This window comes from Neophocaena asiaeorientalis, unplaced genomic scaffold (genome assembly GCF_003031525.2).
Source record: "Neophocaena asiaeorientalis asiaeorientalis breed wild unplaced genomic scaffold, Neophocaena_asiaeorientalis_V1.1 scaffold114, whole genome shotgun sequence".
NCBI lineage: Eukaryota > Metazoa > Chordata > Mammalia > Artiodactyla > Phocoenidae > Neophocaena > Neophocaena asiaeorientalis.
Genome location: NW_020173116.1, coordinates 5751256 through 5777284, shown reverse-complemented (window position 1 = coordinate 5777284; position 26029 = coordinate 5751256). Strand labels below are relative to the sequence as shown.

Genomic DNA, 26029 nt, shown 5'->3' with positions numbered 1-26029 from the left:
TTTTTTTTTTTTTTTTCCTTTTTTTTTTTTTTTTTTTTTTGCTGCACCCACACAGCTTACAGGATCTTAGTTTCCCGACCAGGGATCAAACCTGGGCCCTGGGCAGTGAAAGCATGGAATCCTAAGAACTGAACTGCCAGGGAATTCCTTATATACTGAATTCTTAATTTTAGTTATATTTTTCAGTTTTAGAATTTCCATTTAACTCTCACTGATTCCAGATTTCTGGTGAAATTCTGTATCTTTTCCTCTATTTTCCTGGAAATATTAGTCATTTATTAGTCATAGTAACTCCAGATACTGGAGTTATGGAAGTCTGATAACTCCAATATCTGGATCACATACAAGTCTGTTTCTTCTACCTTTTATTATGTCTTTTAATTTTGATTCAACACTGATACTATGAATTAAAAACTGTAGAAGTTTAAGACATTTTCTTCCTCCTATACAGGTTAATTTTTCTTCTATCAGGGAGGTAGCATGCAAGCAGATCTCCTCAATTCTGCTCTAGGCTAATTTTAGGTCTGGTGTGTTTCAGTGTTACCTTTCCTGCTAGGGCTTGGCCCTGCTACTGTTTCATGTGAATGTCTGGGATTGGCAGGCCTTGAGTACCGCCCTTTGTCTCCTTGGCTCTATGCTGTTGTTGGAATCGTTGCCCACATTTTTAGCCTCCTGGTTTCTGCTAGATTTCTTGAAGTTTTATCCTGCGCATGTGTAGGTTAAGATTTGGCAAATGCCTCAAGGGAAGAGTGTGTCCAGGTTTTTGAGTTATTATTCCTCTTGTCCCCTCCTATCTGGGATTTTGCTCCTCAAGTTCTAGTCCTGGGCAATCATTAATCCAACCTCTGGCTCCTCTGCCCAGTAGCACTGCTGCTTTTTGCTGGGACTCTACTTCTTGTAATGAATTGACAAATGCCTCTGGGAGAAAGCCAGAGTAAATATGGAGCTCCTCAAATGAGTCCCTTCTCTCAGGAATTCTTGTCTCTCAATCAAGTCTGGTCACTATGGTTGCCACCAATTCCTTTAAACTTTATGTAGTTTGTTCACTTTTATATTTGCTTTTGTAGGAAGAGTCAGTCTAATGCGAGCAATTCCACTGTGGCCATAACGCAACAGAAGTCTCTAAACAGTGCATTTTCATCTGAGGTTTTCAAAGCAGCTATAAATCAGTAATATCATTAAACTCAAGTTTAAATGATTAAATGGACAAATTTTGTATCTGATTACATATTCTGAAAAATACAGTTAGATGCTAAGATTTTAAACTCTCTATTATGAAAACAATCAAATGTCAATACATACAAAATTAGGTACCTGTTCATTTCAAAGCTTTATAATATTAGAAATATTATGTTTTAAAAAAATCCAAACTGAAAACCCAAAAAATACAGAAAAATAACTTTAATAAAAATCAATTAACAGAGAAAAAGAATACGAACATTTAGTTTATTAGTATATACTGGTATCTGGGGCCCTGTGAAGAATCCATCCTCCTCTGAACGTAAATAAAGGTTTATGCATGTGTAATATTCAGATAGTTTGGGGTTTTTTTTTTTTCTTCCAGAAAAAGTTCTCAACAATAACACCCAAACATGAATGAAGCCAAAAACCTAACTGGAGAAAATAACTCAGTTTAGAAACACCTCCTAACAAGAAACTAAACCCATCAGCGGGTAATACAGGTACTGAAAAGAGGATGTAGATGTGCAATTACCTTCTAGTCCTATAGACGGCAGGTGCCGCGGGGCTGGCACTGAGTGGTAGACGAGGAAACAGGCCAGCATGCTCAGCTGCGACTCCTCGCAGGGCTGCCCGTTGAGGTAGGCTTGCACACACCCATCACCCCCAGCTGTGAGAGAAGCACACATGGAACAGAACCAATCGATTACAGAACTGAGAGGCACAAGGAATGCCTTCTTTTTATTATTTTCTCATCAAGAGCTCATTGAGCACTTACCATATACCACACAGGTCCTGTACTGGGCATTAAGGCTACTGTGGTAAACCAGACAGAGTGCCGGTCACTGCAGAGTTTAGAGTGCTGCGGGGGACGGAGATACTACATACCTAACGATGCAAACAAATGCTAATCATAAATTATGATGAGTGCCATGAGGGTGCAGTGGTCACCATGGACGTCTCCCCAAACACCCATTCTACCACCCTTCCCTCCACTGTCACATCTGAGGGGACTGACTGCAGCTCCAGGACTGGATCCTGATGTATCTTGGCCAGAGGTTCTCAAACTTTAACAGGCATCAGAATCACCTAGAGGACTGATTAAAACACAGATGGGTGGGTCCCCACAATTTCTTGGATGGGGTCAGAAAAACTGTATTTCTAACAGGTTCCCAAGTGATCCCACTGTTGCTGCTCCAGAGACCACACTGTGAGAACCACTGGTCTGGGACAGTCAGGGCAACCCCACTTCCCTGACACAGTGACTGGTTCAAGGACAGGCAGACCTAAGCCATTCAGAGAGACACTCTACCCCGGGGATTGATCGAGGAATGTGCACGAGTTCCAGTGCAAGCCAGAGACACAAGGAGATGCTTGAGAACATGTTTGCTAGAAGCTTCTGGGAAACAAATTCCTCATTCTTATGGCAAAGCTCCTGGAAGCAACTCTATTCTTCCTCTGAGTTGGAGGCAAGGAACTGTTACAGTCAGTTCATTGCCATCAGAAAGAAGTACTCTGAGGATAAAGCCATGGCACAGAGTGTCACTGATGGAACCTCAGAGAAATGGAGCTGGAGCCACTGGAGCGACAGCCTGCTGTAACTGTGGACTTCCAATTATATAAGTTTATAGGTGTCCTATGATTGGAGCCAGGCTGAGTCAGGCCTTCTGTTACTTGCAGACAAAGGCATTTTGATACAGAGAAAAAGGTTGGGAGAGAGAAAGAGAGAAATAAAGACGGCAGGAAAGCTGCCTGAGGCAGTGTGGTCTTGGAAGCCCTGTGTGGAAGGGGCATGTAAGTGGAGGCTGCAAGAATGAGTATGAGTTGGGCAGGCAAAGAATGAGAGGAAGAAGGTTCTCAGGAGGGAAAGCAGCACATTCAACAGTCCCGTGGTGAGAAAGAACTCCATGCTTTTGGGGAACTGGAAGGGACCAGGGTGCCTGAGTGGAGTTTGTGAGGAGCAGGTGGTATAGAAAGAGGCTGTAGAGGGAGACAGAGGCCTTGCTGGTCATGCGGGGCCTGCTGGCCACATGGTACAGATTTTTTTCACAACTGAATCAGCAGCCTTTGCGAGGTTTTAAGCAGAAGTGTTGCATCTGTTTACTCTTTGAAAGACCATTGTCAGTTGACTAGAGACAGTGAGAGGGAGATGAGAATGAAAAGCAGGAAGACTTGCAGGAGGCTACAACAGTCGTCCAGGCAAGAAATAATCACTGTTTGTTCTAGGATAGAAGCAGCAAAATGTGGACAGAGTTAGGAGATATTTAAGAGTTAGGACTGAAAGGATGTGGTAATGGATTGGCTACCGCAGAAGACAGGAGAGGGAGGGAGAGGAAGGGGCAAGGGTGACTCCCAGAAAGGTAACGAAGGAATGACCGTGAAATAGTGATGAAACTAAGAAAGAATGGTCGGAGGGTTTTTCTTTAAAAAAAAGAATTGGGAAAGTGTGCTGTCACAAAGGTCAAGGGAGGTCTGTTTCCATAAGAACGAGAGGGAGCGACAGGAAGACTATCAGGGGTCCACTGAACCGGACATGAGGATGTTAGTCTGGTGGGAGTGGGAACATCTGGGGGTGGCAGCAGGAGGGGTGATAAAGGAGACAAGAGGAGACCCTGCTGTGGCAGCCTGTCAAGAGAGGAAGGAGAGAGCACGGTCGCTCACAGTTCCTCGTCAACGACTTTCTCATGCCTACTGGCTTTTTTTTTTTTTTTTTTTTTTTTTGCGGTACACAGGCCTCTCACTGTTGTGGCCTCTCCCGTTGCGGAGCACAGGCTCCGGACGCGGAGGCTCAGCGGCCAAGGCTCATGGGCCCAGCCGCACCACGGCATGTGGGATCTTCCCGGACCGGGGCACGAATCCGTGTCCCCTGCATCAGTAGGTGGACTCCCAACCACTGCGCCACCAGGGAAGCCCTTGCCTACTGGCTTTTTGTTTCACCGATTTTCTCTACACTTTTTCTGCTTCCAATTTCACTGATTTCAGCTCTTATATCCTTGCTTTGGGTTTATTTTGTTTTTCTTTTTCTAATTTCTCAAAGAACTTAGATTAGTGATTTGAGACTTTCCTACTGTAAGCATTTAGCACTATAAATTTCCCACTTTAGCAGGAAGACTTACACTACAAAATTTCAAAATTTACTCTAAACCTACAGTAGTTAGGGAAGCACAGTACTGGCATAAAGACAGACAGACATACAGATCAATCGTACAGAACTGAGTCCAGAAACAGACTCACACTTATACAGCCCACTGATTTTCAACAAAGGCTCCAGAGCAATTCAATGAGAAGGAAAAGTCTTTTGCACAAGTGGTCCTGGAACAACTAGATATCCATATTTAAAGCTGAGAAAAAAGAAAACTCCCAGCTCACACCAGGCATAAAGTAGGAGAACATATCTGCAAAACACATCTGACAGAGCTTGCAGCCAGAATATGTTAAAAACCCCTACAACTCAACACTCAAGACAGCCAATTTTAAAAATGGGTAAAGGTTTGAAAAGACACTTTGCAAAGGGCATATGAATAACTAACACACGCAAAAGTAATTAACATGATGAGTCATCAGGAAATGCAGACTAAAACTACAATGAGACACCACTACATATTCAGTAGACTGTCTAAAACTACAGACTAACAATGCCAAAATCTGCACTGCATCCCACTGCTGGCAGGAATGTAAAATGGCACAATTTGGAAAATAACTAACTGAGCATGTCAATGGGTGAATGTACAGATGATATAAGAATGGCAGAATGTTGATACTGTTGAAGGTGGGTAATGGGATTTATTATACTATTATGTTTACTTTGCATTATGCTTTAAATTTTCCATAATAAAATATAAAAGTAAATAAAACTTTTTAAGTTCTTCAACTTTAAACCCATTTTCTTTGTTCAATTAAAACCCATTGGAGGAGATAAATCACAAAACATGTACACAATACGATCAATCTGCTCCATTTTCAGACTTCATGGCTATAGTTTGGGTTACTAGTGAGCCACCTTAAAAGTCCATATATTCATCTGTGATTTCACTGAGACACAAATATGAATGACATTTTCCAGTGCTGTCACACGGCCTCTGCATCGTCATCTAATTTATTGTTCTCCACCTCAAAGCTAATAGTATCTACGCGGGCCTCACTGTTGTGGCCTCTCCCATTGCGGAGCACAGGCTCCAGATGCGCAGGCTCAGCGGCCATGGCTCACGGGCCCAGCCGCTCCGCGGCATGTGGGATCTTCCCGGACCGGGGCACGAACCCACGTCCCCTGCATCAGCAGGCGGACTCTCAACCACGGCGCCACCAGGGAAGCCCAAGAGTTTTTTTTAAGTGATAGTTCTTTTTAAATAAAAAAATAAATACACATTTTTGGCAATCAGAGTGGCAAGTCAAAGCTGGTGAAGGTTACTTACAATGCTGTAACCCAGCACCACCAAATGCCCTAAAGAGCAGTGAGGAGAAAGCAATTCAGGGCACTGTTTTAGAGAACGCTCTAGTCACTGCCAAAGCTTCATCACATTATATGAAACATGCAAATCAGAGAATCTGCAAAGGTTTAAGGACTTATTTCTTATCAACAGCAAGGGTCTGCTATGGGTGATCAAACACTAAATTGAAGTAAAAAAGAACATCAACACCTATAAAATAACATGTATTTTTCTCCCAAACATGAGAACAAAATTATCATATTTTTAGAAATTGTGAAACTGCACGAGCTTTCAAATACCAAGAAGAAATACCAGAGCACATGCAGGTGTTAAACATAAACACTGGGAGTTTGAAATTGCTGTTTTCCATATATATCACTCACAATCTGGTTTACAGTTAAATCTTTTCGGAATTTTTTTTTAGAGAAACAAATAGTGTATTCATATCGGGGGAGAGATGGGTGCAGATGGGAAATAGGGAGGCAAGGGTCCCCCTCATGTTTGCCAAAAACCACTGCTCCATCCGCCTCCACCCTCACCTCCCTCCTCTGGGGAGGGGGCCTGGCAGGCTCCCCGCTTCTAGTGGGTCTCCCTCTTCCTCCTCCCCTGCACCTCCAGTGCCTGGGCAGAGCCCACCCCGGCTCTAAAGCCGGGTGAAGACAGGCTCAAACTAACGTTCTTCCCCCTTCCTCCACCTCCCCCTCACTCCCATCTCTTGTCTAACTAAAATACAGAAAAAGCAAGAGCAGCTGGGACCTGGGAGCATCAGTCACCCGGGGGCTGGGGCAGGGCAGGCAGCGGAGCCTCAGCCAGGTGTAGTGGAACACGCAGATAGCTTTAAACATAATTATATTCGAATTCCTGGGTTCTACCAGTTACTAACAACTTTACAGAATTAGGAACTGTTCCTACTGATACCACTAGAGTTAGTATTTACTCAAAGCAAGTTGCTGTCAGATACATACTGGAAGCATTAGAACTGAAAAGAATAAAAAGATCAAGGGGTTAACTATTAAAAATCAATTTCAGGCATATATTACACATCAAACAGCTTTCCATATATCAAAAGGCCCCATCACTCGCCTCCCATGATTACTTCTACACTGTCAGGAGTAATTTCACAGTCTCCCTGCAATCACAAGGCAGTGCTTCCGCTGACAGAAAGCCAGTTACATATGCCCCAGGTCCTCACTGACTGACTCACAGAACTGGTAAAAGAAGCATTCACTCTAAGTCCACATCAAGTTTTCAGTGTACACAGGGCAAAGGCAGAAAAAAGGGCCTCAGGTAGGTGACAGGCCACACCCCTAAGAAACAGAAGAGAGAGGCACTGGAAAGAAACGTGATCTGATGTTAGAAAAAATAAAACAAGTTCCTAAGTGTCAAGTGGTATTTAAAATGCTATATATATATATATATATTCTCCCCGTGGCTTATAAAGCAGAGTTAAATATATTTGTTAAAGAAGTTAAAGTAGATAATCAATGTAATTCATCGAACTGGAAACATTACATCTATAGCCATTCGGGATTGTACTCAGACTTATCTTGCTTTCCAATGGAAAAAAATGGTCAAAACAGAAACACCTGAGTCCCAGTGTAGCTTAAAAACACAAAGGGTGCAATGCTGTTATTACCTTGTAGCCACTGGTCCAGAGTATTATCAATAGTGCATTTGACAACAGGGAGGAATTCCGAGTTCATAAAGAGCCCTCGCTTAGGGTGGTTCTGCAGCCGCTCCTGATGGCTTCTGGAGCTGAAAAACTCTAACACCAACTTTATCTGCCAAAGTTCAGATGTCTCGGACATTTCTCTTCTTCCCAGTCTTCTTACAGCCTTGCAGAGAAAAGAGAAACAGCAATCTACTTAATGAAAGAGTAAAGATGCTAACTGTCACTTCCTCAGAGTTGTATACTAGAGTATTTTTTAAACATGCCTCATAAGACCAATAAAGGGCAGAGGGGAACCCATTCTGGGTTTTGCTGCAGTCTGCCCCACAGAGGAGCCCCCTACTGGGTTTACATACATGGCCCACTCTCTTCAAAACGAACATGAACAGCTTTCAGGTGAAAAAACAGCAAAGGCAAATGAGCTCATTCTTGGCTCAACGGCTCTGAAAAATGAAGACCAATAGGTCTACAGCCAGTCACCTCTGGGAAACCCAGGTTGGGTACAATGACATGGCCAGGATCAGGCCAGGGATTCCAGGGGTCAGAAGGCAGAAGTATTATTGATAGTGCTGTTCTTGGGACCCATCTGCAAAGTCACCACGGCTGCAACCAGAAGGGATGTTCTTCTCTAGATACACACCCACAACTTCAAGGGGTGAAGAAGGTTCAGAGTGTAAAAAGAGAACACACTCTCAGCCAGCAACTAAAAAATGCAACTCATTACTTGGCTGTTGTATAGAGAGATACTGTGAGAAGCAGTACCAGTGTGGACATCATATATTCATACTTATCAACCAAAAAGGTGGATACCTGACAATAATGGCATTCTAGGCCTACTCGGTTACACTGGAACTGGCCTTTTAATTAAGATTGTTACTTAACACAGGTTTTGGGGAATTATCTCCTGTGTTCTCCCACTCAGTTTTTCAGTAGAGATTATTTTTCCATTAGAGATTACTTCCTTTGACTTTAGACACTGAGTCCCAAATTCTCATCTATGAACTCATTATATCATAGTCACTCGAAGGGCTGTTTAAAACTACAGATCCTGGACTTCATCTCAGAAATTCTGATTCAGTAACTATGGAATAGGACTTGAGGATCTGAATTGTTAAGATTTCCCAGATAAATTTTAGCCAAGTTAGAAAACTACTGGCTTAGTTTAACTGCAAATTTGAGTCTGAAAGATATGACACTATTTAAAAAGCCATATTTATTACTAATAACCTAAAGTGAATAAATTAGTCTGATCCTTTAGCAAAGCTGTTGAGCATTATCTTCTGCATTACCCCTTTTAGGCCCTTTTAAAACAACAGTAACACGAAAGAAATTTAAAAACGAACTCCAGCTCCCTAAGTCCCCACATGCTGATGCCGTAACCTCTGCGAGCTTAATTACACAGGTGTAACGCACACTACTGCTATCCTCAGGGCACCGTCTGTTCGCTTACTGCTCACTTGCATAATCTTTTCCACCAAGAGGCTTTATCAGGAGGAAGGCAAGAGACAGGAGGATGCCAGGGGAGAAAGGAGGGGAACGTGCTCTTCCTCTACTCGTCAGAGGAAGAGGCCAGAAGAGGCGAACCCCTGGAGTAACCCCACTTGTCATCATAAACTCTAAGCTATACAGAGCTTTCAACTTTGACAGGGATTCCTTTTTTAAAATTCTAAAAGCAAATGAGAAACTAAAGAGATGGACATAGAGAGAATCTTACCTCACTGTTCGTATGTTATGTGAAGTACAAGATAAATCTCATCAGAATTGGAATAGGTTTTTTGAACCATACCTGATCCATTGCTATGTATGCAGGTAACATCTCCGGGGTCTCCTGGGTCACACATTCATATAGTACTGAAGAAAAGAGATCCAGAATTTCCTGTTTCTGTGGAAAGTCAGAATCTTTTTGTAGCACATCAATGTATATTCCAAAATCAATTCAAAAAACAACTGTAAAGCAATTACTATGGCCCATTCTTAAGTTCTGCAGTGAATGATATAAAAGGGCAAAACAGCTAGGTCTTTATAAAATCAAAGTGCATGCAATATTAAACACCAATGAAATATAACCAAAATTAAGTCCCATGGGACAGTTACGGTTGTAAGTGCTGTGGATGAGAGGAGTGAACCACGCTGCGTAAAATCAGCAGGCAGGACATCACAGAGCTATGTCTTGGGTTGGGCTGGCAAGAACAGGATCCAGAAAGGGCGCCCAGGATCCACCACACCAAGATACAGTAGAAACACTGAGCAGAACAGGTTAGGGGGAGCCTGCAGAGCAAGCCCAGCTGGGGTTAAGGGCAGGCGTGGGCTTTCACCAGAGACCTGCGGTCTTGAGTGCAGGCCCTAGCCCTCACTGGCTGTGTGATCTTGGGCATGTGACATCTCTCAGTGGCAGTATCCCCATCTATAAACCCACAACAATAAAGTACCTACTCTCTGGGTCAGAATTAAAGGAAAAACGTACAAAGAGTACTGAGCAGAGTGCCCAATATACAGTGAAAATTCAGTAAGTAAGTGGCAGGAAGGTTGTATCACTTAACTTTCAAAGCAACAAGGTAAGGTAGGTTCTATTATAATCCCACTTTTAGAAATAAGGAAACTACATCTCAAAGAGGTTGAAAAATTTTCCCAAGGCTATATACACTTGCAGGCAATAGGCCATCAATCCTGGATCATCTAATTCCTACATCCAGTCCTTGCCACCTGAAATGATGGATTAAATCAAAGATCTACCAGCAAGTACCCTTTGAATCCTTAAGAGAATGGTTTTACGACCAACAAAAAGAAGGGTTATGAAACAAATAGAAAACAAAATTAATAAAATTATGTAAAAACAAGAGAAGGGTAGTAAACATCGAAAACATGAATTAGTACAAGAATGGACATAAAGTATCACCTATCAAAACTAATGTCTTAGGAATTTTAAGTTGTTTTCTTCTATCAAGGTAGGAAGTTACTGAATTTAATAGTTTTAGACTATGAAAAATCTATACTTGCCAAACAAAAATCATCCAATGTGCCTGAGGCATGTTATCAATATCAAAGCTACATATGGATATTTTAGGTTTTTTTGGTGGTCCACAGATAGAAACAACAAAGTCTAGCAAACCACATAATATATACCTGACCCATGTTCACAGTTGGTTTGCAGAAATATTCAGCAAATGACAACAGTGCTGGATCAGAAGTGAATGCTGAAATCGTTTCAGGCTAAAAAATAAACAAACAAGCATAAGGGAGATAATAAAGATTTTTTTCATTACTACTCAAACTGTAACACATGCACCTATAACCTACCTTATTTTTTTCACACAGTGTTCCCACAAAACCCAAGGTAAAACTTGCTAGAGCTTCGTCAACCTGTTCTGCTGAGAAGTTTTAAGAAACTTTTTTTTTTTTTTTTTTGCGGTACACGGGCCTTTCACTGTTGTGGCCTCTCCCGTTGCGGAGCACAGGCTCCGGACGCGCAGGCTCAGCGGCCATGGCTCACAGGCCCAGCCGCTCCGCGGCATGTGGGATCTTCCCAGACCGGGGCACGAACCTGTGTCCCCTGCATCGGCAGGTGGACTCTCAACCACGGCGCCACCAGGGAAGCCCTTAAGAAACTTTTTGCACAAGCTACCGTGAGCTACTGATTTATCAAAACAGGCGCTTCTTACACAACTCACCCAAAAAAGGCTTTCCCTCTCCTTCCTTAACGAACTGAAAGGCAAACTAGAAACTAGAATTGTTACTGAAAAGGTAAGGAAAAAAGATTATCACTCTAATAAGCCACTCAAAAAAAGACAAATGCTGTCGTAAGGTCATTACAGTCATCAAAGTCAGAGAGAGAGAAAGCAGAATGGTGGCTGCCAGGGGCTGGGCGGAGGGCGAGTGGGGAGTTAGTGTTAATGGGGACAGAGCTGCAGTTCTGCAAGATGGAAAGAGTCATGGAGAGGGACGGTGGCAGTGGCAGCACAACAGTATGAACGTACTTAGGACCGATGAACTGCACACTTAGAAGGTTTAAGCCACTATATTTTTTTATGTTACGTGTGGTTTACCACAGTAAAAAAACTGGAAGGAAGGGCGAGGAGGACTGTCACTCAAGTTTCAAGACTGAAAACGGAATATGAAGGTATTACCACTCTCCACCGAGAGTCAGTTTACTTCTGAACTCCCAGCACGCAGGAAATGGAGATGTTTTTTAACTTTTATAAATTTGCCCCATTCAAACTCAAGTCTAAACTTATCTGTTTTCTTTATAAATTGGATTAGGATCTTTGAGATGGGCCCTAGTTTATAAATCAAAGCAACAATGCTAATTCAAGTTAAACTTTGCCCAAAAATCCTTCAAAAGTATTTCATAGGGACTTCCCTGGCAGTCCAGTGGCTAAGACTTCACCTTCCAACGTAGGGGGTGTGGGTTCAATCCCTGGTCAGGGAGCTAAGATCCCACACACCTCCTGGCCAAGAAACCAAAACATAAAACAGAAGCAATATTGTAACAAATTCAATAAAGACTTAAAGAAATGGTCCACAACAAAATAATCTTTAAAAAAAAAGTATTTCATAGAGAATGCATTGAATACTGACAAACAAAATTCACTGATGTCAACTATATCTATTTATTCCCTGGAAACTATTATAAAGGCTCAGTCATACGAACTAATAAGTGCTACCTTGCAAAAATCTTTTATTTGGGCCATGTCTTAAGTAAATCTTAATGGATTTGAGGATTAATTATTAAGCTAAATTTTTTTTAGTGTTAAGATATATTCGACTGTCCCTGCCACTAAATGTAAATCATCCTTAGAGTCCTGGCAGATGGTCCATATTTTATAATGGTTGTCACAGAAAACAGCCAACAGTCCCATCATTCATCCTTTATAATATGCAATGATTAGAGAGAGCAGACCTACCTAAACGGTACCGTAAGTGTTAGCATACAAGTACCTGCTTTGGGTGGGCTAGTGGGATTTGAACCTCTTCCCTTTCATCATTCAGTTTGGGGGTTTTAATTGAGATATAATTGACATATAGCAGTTTATTGGTTTCAGGTGTGCAGCATAATGAGTCCATATATGTATATATTGAGAAATGATCAGCACAATAAATCTAGGTAACATCCATCACCACACAAAGTTACAAATATTTTTTTCTTGAGATGAGAATATCCTTCAGTTTTTACCAATTACTACCTTGAAAGCCCGAGCTTCAGAGTTCCTGTTAGCGACAGTCTGGGCCAACAGACTTTGCCACCCCATTGGATCTTCCTTGTATGAGAGCTGACCCGCTCTGAGCTTAACATATAAAACCCCGTCCTTGGAAAGAATTGACCTGAAAGAAAACAAGAATGAATTTAATATGAGGTATTACTGGCAGTTGTTGGCTGGGAATGTAGTGTTTCCCAATAACAGTATTGGGAAATAAGTGAAGTCTTAAACAAGACTTCACATGAGGTGAAGTCTTCACCACTTTCCACTAAGATATATGATTATTTACTGTGTCTAAACTCAATCAGTCCCTACAACAAAGTCATAATCAGGTTCTGCTTTTCTCTGCCATCTAGATTCACGGGACCTGGTAAATAAGAAGTCATTCTGACTACTGGCTCAAGTGTGGACTTCAAAGGAGGTATTTTATCTAACATGTCTTCATACTCCCTTAAATATCTACTGATTGGTTTATAGCAAAAAGAAAAGGATGCTGCAAATCTCAGACAGAACAATACAGAAAACAGCTACTATATAGATAGTCTGGGAGAAACAGAAATGAGGACTGTACTTTAAAAACTGTTACAAGCTTGTTAAACTTTCTGGGAATTTAAAGACTTAATTTACACACTAACTGAAGTGTAAAATTATTAACACTCTCTGTTCTTCAAAGTAATTACTTGCATATGACTATTTCCGCCCAAAAGTAATCTACCATAACCTCAATTTTATGAGAGCAATATAACAAGAGAATGGTAAAGAGATGCAACAGAAGATGTGGTCTGACAAACACTAACTGTTACAAAGTTCCCTTTGTAGACATATGTAAATCAGCCTCATTTTCTTAGACTAAATCTTTCATTATTGCTCCAAAAGACAATTCCACTACTGTCCCAATTTAAGTCACTTCAAGTTTCTCAATGAATTAATATAAATAGGATTTGACTTCTAAATTTAAAATTTTACTTTCTAATACAAACTGTTTCAAAGATACAGACCACTTTATTCAACACTACATATTGTCCTGGGTGACATTAAAGGGTGACAAGGAGGATTCTACATAATAATCTATAATTTATATCTTCCCATATATTTCTATTCCCTTCACAGACACATCTGAGAAATTCTATATACTTACTTCAAGTGTTGAGTTCCCTTGCTTAAATCTATGAGCAGTTCCCAGTATCGTGGGCCTTTAACTTTAATCTGCCAAGATAAATGTAAACAGTCAATCCAATGCTGGGAAAGTGCTAGTTTGATAAAATGAAACCCATGCTTCTCAGAGGAAATAAAAACAAAATGGGCTAGAAAGAGATACTGAGAGGTTAACAAGCCCCATTTCCAGACGGACATGTAAGTGAATCATGTTCTCAGGCCATCTCGGCCATCAGTAAAGAGCCCCCAGTAAAGACCTTCTCTATTCCTCAGGACTATTCCTCCTGCGCTGCTTTCCCATTCCTTATAAAACACTGAGAAAGCATAGGCTTTTATTTAGCTATCTTTAAATGCTATGCTGTTCTGGCTGAATTCACCCCTTGGATAAATCTCCCTATTCACATCCTACTTACCTGCTTTAAAAGGTGGAGTTCTGGAAGAAGGGTAGGAGCCATCAATTCTTCTTTGGTTTGTTCATACCACTGAGTGCCCTTTACAAATGTAAAGGAAGAGTCACAGCTCACTATATAGTCAGGGAGAAGTACAAAAAGAACATCACTCTACACTTCCCCTTCCCTGCAGTTTGTAGGCAGATTGTCAAGCGGCACAAAATCCTCTCTGATACTCAAGTCTGGAAGGGCTACTGTCTACAATCCTTTGCAGAGCTAGCACCACTTTCCAGCCCTCCGAGCCCCGCACTTCACCTGCCAGCAGTACTGAAGCTCTACACTTGCGAGGCCTCTGGGTCTCTGCACGTTGTCTCCTCTGCTGGGAACGTGCCCGGTTTAGCTGGCAAATCTCAGCCCAGACACCGTGTCTACTATGACGGCCTTCCAACCCCCAGAGATGCTGGATGGGAGCACGTCTCCGCTCCCCCTGCATCCCACACAAACCTCCAATTATCACAGTTTCCTTAAGGAAAATGACTATGTCATCTCAACTTTGTACCCCAGAGCCTAGCACAGTTTTGATATTCGGAAGGTACCTAACAATTTTCTGAAGGAAGGATACGTGACTTGTAATCTACCTGTACATCTAAATCAAAGATCTCTCATCACATACACAACCTTGGGCTTTAGAGCACTCTGCTAACAAATCTAAGAATCATTCTAGAATTCGTTTTTTAGAACACCGCTATCAGCTGTGTAAAGTTAACAAGGACATTTTCAACCTACAAGCTCTAAAGATAGAAGAGCAGTTGATGGTCTCTAAAATATTACACCCATAGACTACAAATGAGCCTGAATGGACTGGCAAAATGTACAAGAACTTCGGAAGCTTCAATTTTTACATGAGTTCAACTCACTATTGTCATCTTTTAAAGGACACCACTTTCAAAATATTTTGATTTGCAAAGATGGATGAGTGGCAATAAAATTACAAATCAACAACAGGGGGAGAGAGTTACCTTATAGGTCACTTCTAAGAGGGCATAGCAGGGCGTGTTTGTGTCCACATCCACGGGCACGAGAAGTCTCGGTTCTGCAGCCAGCACATACAGGTGCCGGAGAGCCTGGAGGTGATACCTGCTCAGAGAAAACACAGAAAGGTGGTAAAAAAAAACAGGTGACGGCACATGAGCTCTACAATCTGCTGTGGTCTACGGGTTAAACCAAGTCAGAGCCAAGTGATACCTTCTCAGGACAGCAATCCTAAAGGAAGATGATGAGGTTCAATTAAAAAGTAATGGAGAAAAGATGTTAAAAAAAAAAAAGTAATGGAGAAATTCTCTTTAAAAAATTAGACACGTAACTCTTGACCGAAGAATTGAGTCTTCACAGTTAAGAGGTTTTATAGGGAAGTAAAAATTACCTAAACATGAAAATATTTAGTAATTAATTGATCACTTATAATGTTAGTTTTCAAAACCTTTTCTGCTCAACACAGGCATCTCCTTTTACCTTCTATGGGATCTACTTCCTTCTTTTTTTTTTCTTAAGGTTTGGTAGGGAAAAGGGGGAAAGAAAGGATGACAGTTTTCCTCAGACAGCAAAGCTCTTCTACATATACATCCCTATACACAAATACATACACACACACCCAGAACACAGTACACCAAAAATTAATGGGTGACATTAATGGGTAACATTTTTCTTGCTGTGTGTGTGCTTTTCTGAGTTTTCAAAAAAAGTTTTTTTTAACTTTAAAATTTATATTTTAGAATTTAAACACATATAAAGCTATTACATTTTAAGATCCCATAAAAGGATAAAACAAGACTTCAAATTTACTTTTCTTTTAATTGTATCAATTCCCTCCCTCTTCCCACCCAAATCTACCCACTCCTATAAATCTACCAGAAACAAAATCAATCAAGGCCAGAAAAAATTGATACATATCAGTTACATAAAGGTTCTTGTGCTTATCACCAAATTGCTTTGTTTAAAATAGCTGATACTCTGACCAGCAACATGTGAGGGCAGCTCTCCCTTGTACCCTAACCAATAGCTGACTTCAACAACTCAGAAAACCCTTCCCTGAACTGACAAATGATAGACCACCTGTCCGAGTTTTATTAATTTAACAACAATATTCTCATGCACCACCTGTCACTAAATCATGGACTTCAGATCAGGCTACTTTTATAAACAGCTACCTTTCTGTCATTATCGTCTCTGCCTTACGCTGTAGTTTTACACAATGGCTCACTGCTACAAGGAGTGCTCCCCCTCTTGAACCTTCTCTGGGCAGATCACTGGGGGTGCCTTCAGTTGAGCTCATGGAGCACCTTGGATGTCACTGGGATATAAGGAGCTATTTTCTCCCCTTCCTCCACAGAGATTGGCTAGGCCTGAAACTCATAGGGAAACTGAAGTGTTGGTGGTTCTTTCTGCAAGGCTTTCCCAAGGTCTTGGTCTTGGAGTCTGAAAGCACCTGGCCTTCTGAGGCCCTTGGCTCCTTCCTCTTGAGCTCAACTTGGGTTCTGCAGGTTCAAAGAAGGAAAATGTGGACGCAGCAGACAAGCAAGATGTGATGAGGGAAGGAGACCTCCACCCACTCCAAGAGGGAAGACCACTTTCCAGAGTCAGGGCCAAGGGGGTGGTGGGGCTCAGGCCATCTCTCCACCACCCACAGTGCGCCGCCGAGGCCGTGGCCGGCTTAGGTGGGGTGGGCCAGGGGGTCCCGACCAGGGCAGGAGTGGCATCGGCCCAGAGAGGGCTTAGGGAGAGGTGCTGGGGGATTCTGGTCTTGAGCCCGCCACTGGCAGATAGGGGGCCGGGGACCGATAGATGCAGTGCCCTCAGCAGCCCCGGACTGCTCAGCCTCTGACGTGACAATCTTCAACGACAACTTCATGGGGGGTGATGAGGGCGGGGGGCTTTGCTGGGCGTGAGGAAGATGTCAGCAAAGCCCTCCTGCTTGGAATGAACGGAATGAAAGGCAGGGCCAAGCCCCAGGGACTGAGGCAGGGGCGTAAAACGCCGGATGGCGGCGGGGTCGATGAGGGCTCCAGAAGAGGATCTGGGGCTGGTGGTGGGCTCTCCGGAGGGTTTGCAGACAGGGCAGATGGCTGGAATGGGGGGTTCCAGGTCTCTGGGCAGAGGCTTTTGCTGGTGAACCCAGCTCTTCTTGCTGGGACGATGAAGCTGGGAGTCTCACTGGCAAAGCCCTCCGCTGGGGGTCTGGAGCTGGCAATGTCCTCTAGCATCACCACCCGGGTGGGCTGGGGGGCCTGGTCCACCTTTTGTGAAGGGCCCTCCTCTGGGCCAGGCGTTGTCCTTGATCGCCACCTCAGGGTGGAAGAGGGCCGACGGACACGGCTCAAGGGCTCTCGGCATAAGTGCAGTGGGTCGGAAGGCCTGGCCTGTGGGGACCACGTGGCCTGCCTGCGTGGCGAGGCAGGTGGTTGGCTGCGGACAGAATCCTGACGTTTGCTGCGGTGCCGTGGGCTGGAGATCTCCTCTTGGGGCACCAGGGGCACCCTGTGGGCAGCCACGACACCTTCCAGGACCATGGCCAGGACCTGCCAAGAGGCTTTTTCCAAGGGCAAAAGGGCCCCGAGGGGCTGCAGATTCGGCTGTTTTGGGCTCCTGGCTCCCCATTATGCTCGAGCCGGGGGTTGACGGATAAACAAAATGGGGTCTATCCATATAATGGGATATTATTTGGCCATAAAGGAAAGAATTATTTTTTCTTTTCTTTTCTTTTTTTTTTTGCCATGCTGTGCAGCTTGCAGGATCTTAGGTTCCCCAACCAGGGACTGAACCCAAGCCCCAGCAGTGAAAGCACTAAGTCCTAACCACTAGACTGCCAAGGAATTCCCCCCCTTTTTTAAACATATCGAAAACTTTAACATATGCAGAGCTTTTGTATTATCAGACTGCTTCTCCATGTTTGAGGTTCTACTGCTCACTTCCACCTCTAAATTGTCTAATTCTTTGCTGCATTTTGCTTTTCTGTCCCTTCTTTGTCAATTATATAAAACTTCTCAGCATTCATGTAAAAGAGAGAAAAAATAGAATTCATATAGACATTGCCGCTAAATCAGACAAATTCCTCTCTTGGAACTAAACAATTTTGCCAAAACATATTCATCTTCTCTTAGCTGCTCTCCTTTGCATGATGAGTTTTTCCCTGAAGATAACCCTGTCTGGCCTACTTCTGGGTTTAGAGCAGTCCTGGTGCCTGGAGAATGGGAGAAGGCTGATCAGTCATCAGACGCCCGAAGTTCTCTTCTGGTTTAAGATTTTGTGAGAGGAACTTTTTAAAAGATTTACCCAGGGAGATAACTAAGTTGAAGAACAGAATAAAGCTAATTTGGAAACAAATCCATGGAGCCAAAACACAATCAACTTACCCCCTTAGAGAACTTAAGAAAGATCACATGAGGAAAATCACTAGACTCACCGGTTGTCAGTGCTGTGAGCTGGGAAGTGCGGGTAAAGGGCACAGAGGAGAGCGGCAATGGAAGAGTTTGATGTGCTCAAAGAGTACCTGCAAAACAAATTTGGGAGGGACAGACGCTGTTAATCATACTGTGCAAACTTTCATGGCATTCTCGAGAATCAGGAAATTCGGGTAGTGTGGCAAGGCATGCTGATAAAGCTAACCCTTGATCAATACAAATGTGTCAACGCTGTGAACACTTGACTTTACAGTCAGTCCTTAAGGCACTCCAACACCATCTACTATTTAAAGCAGGAGTGACTATTCACAAATATTAAATTTTAAAACTTGAATTAGTAAGCAAAGTTTTAACCTAAAAGAGAACAGTAGTGAGGACCATGAGTGCAATTCTAGAGATTACAGATATTGAAAAAAATCAAGTGTAAAGTATGCTACCTTCCCCAGTTTTATATATACCTATTTATAGAAATATGCACCTTACTTCTAAACATACAAGGTTTCTTTACTGGGTATCTCAAACATTTTTTTCCTTTCTGTAAAGCATAAGCATTTCCTTAGAATGCTAGACTAAATAAAACAGGCAAAAGCTACCACTAAAAATTTACAGTGAATGGATAAACAACTATTCCTTGAAAAAGAGTTTTTTTTCTTATCGATATGACAAACTTATTTTACAAAGGCCACATACTCTTACTAAAGTAAAATCTTTTGAAATTTTCGTCCAATTATTTTACTGTTGCTCGAATTCAGCATGGCCAACAGGCAGATTTGTCTAAAGTTTTAGCTTTTCTTACCAATATTTAGAAATAAATATGGTTCAGAACATCACATAAAACCACTGTTGTCACTATTCTATATACATATATCTTTTATTATACATATACACATACACACATCCCCAAATCTCTTTCCTTATCTTTTTTAATAATTAGGGTATCAAGTAAGAATTTAGCATTTATCATACACACATGTATTTAATGAAGAAGAGATTTCAAAATTTAAACATGGAAATATATCTATGTTGACATGAGCATTTCCACTTTACCATTCTGATAAAACCAAAATCCAAAGGTAAACATTAGATATTAATGTTAGAAATGTTGAGATTAAGCATAAGGGTGTAACTATGCTATGAGAAATGTAAATGTTGTTACAGAGTACACATAAGCATTCAAAGATTAAAAAAGTCACTAGAAAAGCAGCAGCAGAATGGGAGAAAATCTACTCAGTATGAAAGAAGAACAAGTAGGGTCATGCAATGTGTGATGACAGAAGATGAGATTGAATAAAGATAAAATAAATGCAGGGGCTTACTTTGAAAGGAGATAAATTTTCAAAAATCATAAAATAAGAACTTTCATAATATTTCCTTAACCACTCTTAATTTTAAACAATTAAAAGAAGAAACTTCTACAAAACCTGTCAAAAGAGAATGAATGCACACCTTTCTAATAATCTTTACTTTCTGTACTTCTGAAAAGGTAAGTTCCAATGTTTTAACTCAGTCTTAAGAGTGTAAAATAAACCTACTGACTTATAGGAAGTATGTCAGTTGTCCAAGGTCACATACTAAATAAATGAAAGGATACACCATACCCACAGATTGAGAGACTCAATGTTATAACAGATTTCAATTCCTCCAAACCAGTGGATATGGATAGACTCAATGCAACTCCGATCAATATTCTATCATGTTATTTAGTGTGGAAAAATCAAAAACAAATTCCATTATTTATATAAAATGCAAAGAGCCAAGAACAGAAAAACACATTTTTGAAGAAGAAATCTCAGTTTGGAGGATTTACTCTAACTGGATATCAAAACTTATTACAAAACTACAATACTTAAGACAAGTGTGGTACTGGGCAAGTACAGAAAAACAGACAATTGAACATAACAGCCCAGAAATAAACATATGTATATGGACACTTAATTTATAACAAAAGTGGTACTATAGAATAGTGCAGAAAGGATAAACTTGTTGATACCTGTAAGGTGTCAACTGGGGAAAAAAACACAGAAAAATCAGTTCCAGGTCAACTTTAAATCCAAATGTGAATGGAAAAGCAAAAAAACTTCTAGAAGATAAATAAGCAAATATCTTCATTTCTGGTGGATAAGAATATATTTCATCAGAAGGACAAAGAAGTACAAACCATAAAAGAAAAATATTAATAACTCTGTTCGTCAAAAGACAACATTAAGAGAGTTAAAAGGCAAGCCACAGAGTAGGAGAAGATAACTACAACATACAAAACTGACAAAGGTCTTGGGATCATAACGATAAGCTAATATGGAATAGTCATATCAAAAGAAACAGAAAGTAGGGACTTCCCTAGTGGCACAGTGGTTAAGAATCCGCCTGCCAATGCAGGGGACACGGGTTCGAGCCCTGGTCTGGGGAGATCCCACATGCCGCGGAGCAACTAAGCTCATGTGCCACAACTACTAAGCCTGCGCTCTAGAGTCCGTGAACCACAACTAGTGAGCCCACATGCCGCAGCTACTGAAGCCTGCATGCCTAGAGCCCGTGCTCCGCAGCAAGAGAAGCCACCTCAGCGAGAAGCCTGCACACTGCAACTGAAGAGTAGCCCCCGCTCGCCGCAACTAGAGAAAGCCCGCGCGCAGCAACGAAAACCCAACACAGCCAAAAATGAATGAATGAATTAATTAATTTTTTAAAAAAGAAACAGAAAGTAGAACAGTGGTTGCCAGGGGGTGGGGGAAGGGGAAATGAAGTGTAGCTGTTTAAAGGGTATAGAGTTTCAGTTTTGAAAAATGAAAAAGTTTTGGAGATTGATTGCACAACAATGTGAATATATCTAATACTACTGAACTGTACATTTAAAAATGGTTAAGATGGGAAATTTTATATTATGTATATTATACCACAAATAAAAATGTTTAAATGAATAAACCAATATGAAAATGGGTAGCAAGAGATTTGGACATCACAAGAGGAGACTTTTCAGTTGGCCACTGAAGATACAAAAAGGTGCCAGATACCATTATTCAGGAAAATGGAAATTAAAACCTCAATGAGATACTACTATGTGCCGGCTAAAATTAGGAAGGCTAACAATAACAAGTGTTGGCAGGATGGGGAGCAACTGGAACTTCATATGATGCTGATGAGTATATAAAATGGTAAAACCACTCTGGCGTACTGATGGCATTATTTACTGAAATAGAACATACATATATACCCTATGACCCAGTTCTACTCATAGATCTATACATAACAAAATCAAAAACATGTACAAGAACATTCATAACAGTCCCAAACTAGAAAACAAACATATCCATCACTAACAGAATAAATTAATAACTGTGGTATAACCATACAGTTCAATTCAACAGCACTGAAACATGAATAAACCAATGCTACACACAACATGGATGAATCTCAAACATAATGTTGAGCAAAAGAAATAAAGCACAAAAGGATACATAGTATATGATTTCATCTGAATTTCAAAAACAGGCAAAACCAGTCAAAGGTGTTAGAAAGCTACGTAGCGGTTATCTTCGGGCAGAAGTAAAGTAACAGTGAATTGGGAGGGACAGAGCAGGGTTGGAGATGGGTTGTCTCGGTTACATCTTGATCCACATAATATCAAACAGATTTTCATACTGTAGGTAGTTCATTGAGTCATGCTCCTATGATTTGCACACTTTTCTGTGTATGGATTTTTATTCAAAACAGATCATTAAAAGCCGAAGAAGTCTTATAAAGGGATGAGGTGGTCAGGAATGATAGATGCTGCAAAGAGAGCAAGAAAGTTGAAAACTAAGGCAACCTCATAGGATTTGGTGACTGAAAGTGTTCATGACCATTATGAGAAAGCAATTAAGTAGAAGAGTAAAGTCATTAATGAGTGGGAACAAGAGGTGATGCAATGAAGTACTGAGTATAGACTCTTCTGAGAAATGCAGTGATGCCAAGTGTGTTAGAGAGAGGATGGTAACTCTACTAAGTGGGGCATAAATTGGTGGTTAAACTATGAAAAAGCGCTTTTTAAGTGTAATAATGCCCTGAGATATGCTAATAGCTAGTCAGAACTGAAAATTTTCATGCATCTTCAAAATCAAAATAAGTCACTCTTTGAGATCTTGCTCATGAGATCTTTTCACTGAGGAAAAAATATATATATTCATTTACCTTCCTCCTCCCAAAAACAGAAGTCCAAGGGCCATGTGATGGGCTAAGTGGAAACCATAGTTCATTTCACCACCTGTTTTCATGTGCAAGAAGCGACAAAGCTGCAAAACCTTCAGGTTCCCCGAGCCAGCCATCACCATGGCGAGAGACAGCAGCACCACACTCAGGCAAGTCTCCAGGTTGTAAGGACCTGTCTGGAGGCGCAGAAGATGACATACTATAACCGCTGTGCTACCTTTTCTTTATTATCAAAACTAAAGCAGCCAGCATTAGACTACAAATGTTCACAACTTTAAAAAATCTGAAAAAACAAATATGTTCCCTGATTATGAAATTTAAGTTCCATGTTGAAAATTCAGAAAATAAAGTATCAAAAGGAAATAACAATCACTTGGAATACTAACAGCTGTAAACATTTTGGCTTTCTTTTTCTCCAAATCTTTCCCTGCATCTATTTTGCTTTTAATGAAACTGAGATATTACTATACACAGTATTTTTAAGCTTTTTAATCTATTTTATTATGAGCAATCTTCACTCATAAAAAATTCTTACAGAACATGATTTTGACAGCTCCTCTATATAAGTGTAGATACACCACAGTCCATTTTTTGACTGCTTTTAGATATTTTGATGTTTCAAATTTTCTAATATAAATAATGTTGATTAAATGTGTTGCTGCTTTTTTAACCAGGAAATAAAATCTTGCGGTCTTACTATCATCAGAGCAGCAATCCTCAAAAGCAACTGCATTTTAACTAAAAAGTACTAATTTTTTCAAAAAGCAGTTACCATGATTCAGTACTGAGCATGGCACGGTTATGGCTTTTCTTATTTATTTTCCTGTCACAAGAATTAGATACCTTCAAGCACAGTCACATTCTCACCTAATATCCCAGAACTAAAATACAAAGATAAGCCAAAGCTTCAAATCTCCCATTCTAAATTCAAAAACTGTGCATATATTTGGCAACACATAAGTAATCGAATTATCAGTGAATTTTCTTCAAGTTTAATTTTATTCCCAAGGAAAATCATCATAAAAAGACTTACTACAGAAGCATTAGGTGCGGACAAATAAGTCATAAAATCTTTTGCAAATTTATGCTGGAAAAACAAAAGAAAAAATTTAAGGTTAAAAGAAGCATACTAAGACTCTGTAAAAAAGAAAACAGAACACAGTAAACAAAGATACTTCTTACCAAACAGTTAAATGCTGATAAGTTTTCTGAGCCAGCAAATCGAAAACCCAGAGACAAACAAGCTCCTGCAATTATGTAGACATGTGCCTGCCTGAAAACAGATCACAACGAATTTAAATACTGTCCTTGTCTTGCTTTAAAATTCATCATTACTATTATTTGGGGATACAAATAATAAATATTCCTGTTCTCTAAATTATCAATAGTTTATACTCTTCTGGGAATGCTCAACTGTGCCTCTACTCAATCAACTGGACAGATTTCCGTCCGGTTTTCTTCAGTGGAAGCACCACGCGGCTCTTGCTGATAAAGTCGGCCTCTTGCCTGCACCGTTTCACATGCAGCAAAAGAAGATAATTTTTAACAATCACTGCCAATTTTTTTAAATGGAAAGTATAAAAGAGGAATGTGTACAAGTTAAAACTCAGACACCGTTTTTTGAGGGTAAGAACTCTATACTTCAGAGAGCCAAACGAAAAACAAACTTGTGAACATCTGGTAAATAATGGTTAGAAACATGGGGGATTCAGAATAATTACTCAAATCAAGGACAGTATTACTCCTACACAGTATATTCCAATTCATTTATCTGACAGATGCTAGAGTAGCTGATTTGTACTACATGTTTTAGGACTTACGACAAAGTTTCCAAATTCAAATCCTCTGAACACGGCAATTCGATTTCACTGAGAGAGATACTATTTTCTCTTATAATCTGTCAAGACAGAAGGCAAGAATATTTGGACATTAACATTCAAGTTACAAGTATTTAATAATTTGAAGAGTAACATATTGCTAATGGCCATATTTATATAAAATAAGCTTTACCAAACCATCTCATTCAAAGGCCTATATTTTAATCACATTGAATGCAATCCAATTTCAAATCTAAGATGGGCCAAATAACTGAATAGAACTGAACGGATATAAACTGGAGGACTTAAGTATATTCTGAATCAATAACAGGGTAATAATGTTTCATGCAAGTGAAGTGAAATGCAAAGATGATGGCCACAGAGCAGAGCTGGGGCAGGAGTGAGGGGAAGCAGCAAGGAAAGTGGAAAAAAGCAGTTGCAGAGAACTCTAACCAGAGACATATATTTCTTACTCATGAATGTTTCTAGTATTAAGCCTACCTACCTACCAAAGGTGAGGTTAGTCACCAGATTAATTACACAAGCTAAACTAAACTGTCAATATGTGAATCTGTAACTATTGTTTAGAAACACATCCCTTTCCTTTTAGTATAATTGTGAACAAGAATTTATTTTTTAAAAAATATAGACAATATCTAACTTTAACAACCAAGAACTGATTTGATTCTCTTCACTTAAATACAAATAAAAAAGATAAAGCTATATATTCTCTAAACTTATGAATGCAAGTACATAGATGTAAAACTCTGAAGATTTATTCCTATAATTCTTCTTAGAAGACTGTTCAGGGGAGTAATACTTCAGGATGCTTTCCATAATAAATCAATAAGTATTCAGAAGTCGCTTATGATACAATCTTCCTATATACTGAATATCACCAGATCAAAAAACTTGAAATACCTTGTCTCTTTGATAATCTCAGTGAGGTAAGCAACTATGTTGGCTGTGTAATATAGGCTGATAACTACTTCCATCTTTCTTCCTTCCTCTTGTCTTTATTTTCAATTTTGGATGTATTTACTCAGAAATTGAGCGACATTCTGAAAAACTGATATAACTCCAAAGTGAGTAATTAATATATTCATGGATAACCTGATTATAACATTCATATAAATTAGCAATATCATACAGGAATGGAATATTTCTATTTTGACAGCAGACATTTACAAGCTCCTTTTTGTCTTCAAAAGAGCATATAGCCTGGAGCTTGAAGGCCTAAGTTCTAATCCCAGCAGGGCCACACACTAGCCCTAGGACCACATCTGTAAAATTGAGCAAAAATAAACTTCCTACCTTCTAGGTGTCTCTGAGAATTAGAGGACTTAACCAACTCAAAGCTCTTAAAATTAATGCTTGGCACATATGCTTTGCAAGTGTTAGCTCCGTTATTATCATTATTATAGATCTGTACCATTGCTATCACAAGACCACACATGATCATAACCACTTTAAAACATCACTAAAAACTTGGGTTATAAATAACTGTGGGGGGACTTCCCTGGTGGCAGAGTGGTTAAGAATCCGCCTGCCAATGCAGG

The 26029-nt window shown here is 40.4% G+C and overlaps 1 protein-coding gene and 1 pseudogene across 4 annotated transcripts in view; both read right to left on the bottom strand.

Annotated features, from left to right (window-relative positions):
- The window catches only part of ANAPC1 (anaphase promoting complex subunit 1), a 112635-nt gene that overhangs the window by 22977 nt on the left and 63629 nt on the right, over positions 1 to 26029 (bottom strand). For all 4 annotated transcript variants that reach the window (XM_024743902.1, XM_024743901.1, XM_024743904.1 and 1 more), the window contains exons 35-47: positions 24474 to 24550; positions 23836 to 23926; positions 23687 to 23740; positions 22636 to 22829; positions 18474 to 18560; positions 15034 to 15151; positions 14039 to 14116; positions 13609 to 13676; positions 12456 to 12594; positions 10399 to 10485; positions 9062 to 9157; positions 7243 to 7441; positions 1715 to 1849 (exon numbers count right to left, since the gene is read on the bottom strand). In XM_024743902.1, the coding sequence (XP_024599670.1) occupies positions 1715 to 1849; positions 7243 to 7441; positions 9062 to 9157; positions 10399 to 10485; positions 12456 to 12594; positions 13609 to 13676; positions 14039 to 14116; positions 15034 to 15151; positions 18474 to 18560; positions 22636 to 22829; positions 23687 to 23740; positions 23836 to 23926; positions 24474 to 24550 (1423 nt within the window). The remainder of the gene's footprint in view (positions 1 to 1714; positions 1850 to 7242; positions 7442 to 9061; positions 9158 to 10398; positions 10486 to 12455; positions 12595 to 13608; positions 13677 to 14038; positions 14117 to 15033; positions 15152 to 18473; positions 18561 to 22635; positions 22830 to 23686; positions 23741 to 23835; positions 23927 to 24473; positions 24551 to 26029) is intronic.
- LOC112398996 (proline-rich protein 14 pseudogene) lies at positions 16380 to 18013 on the bottom strand (annotated as a pseudogene).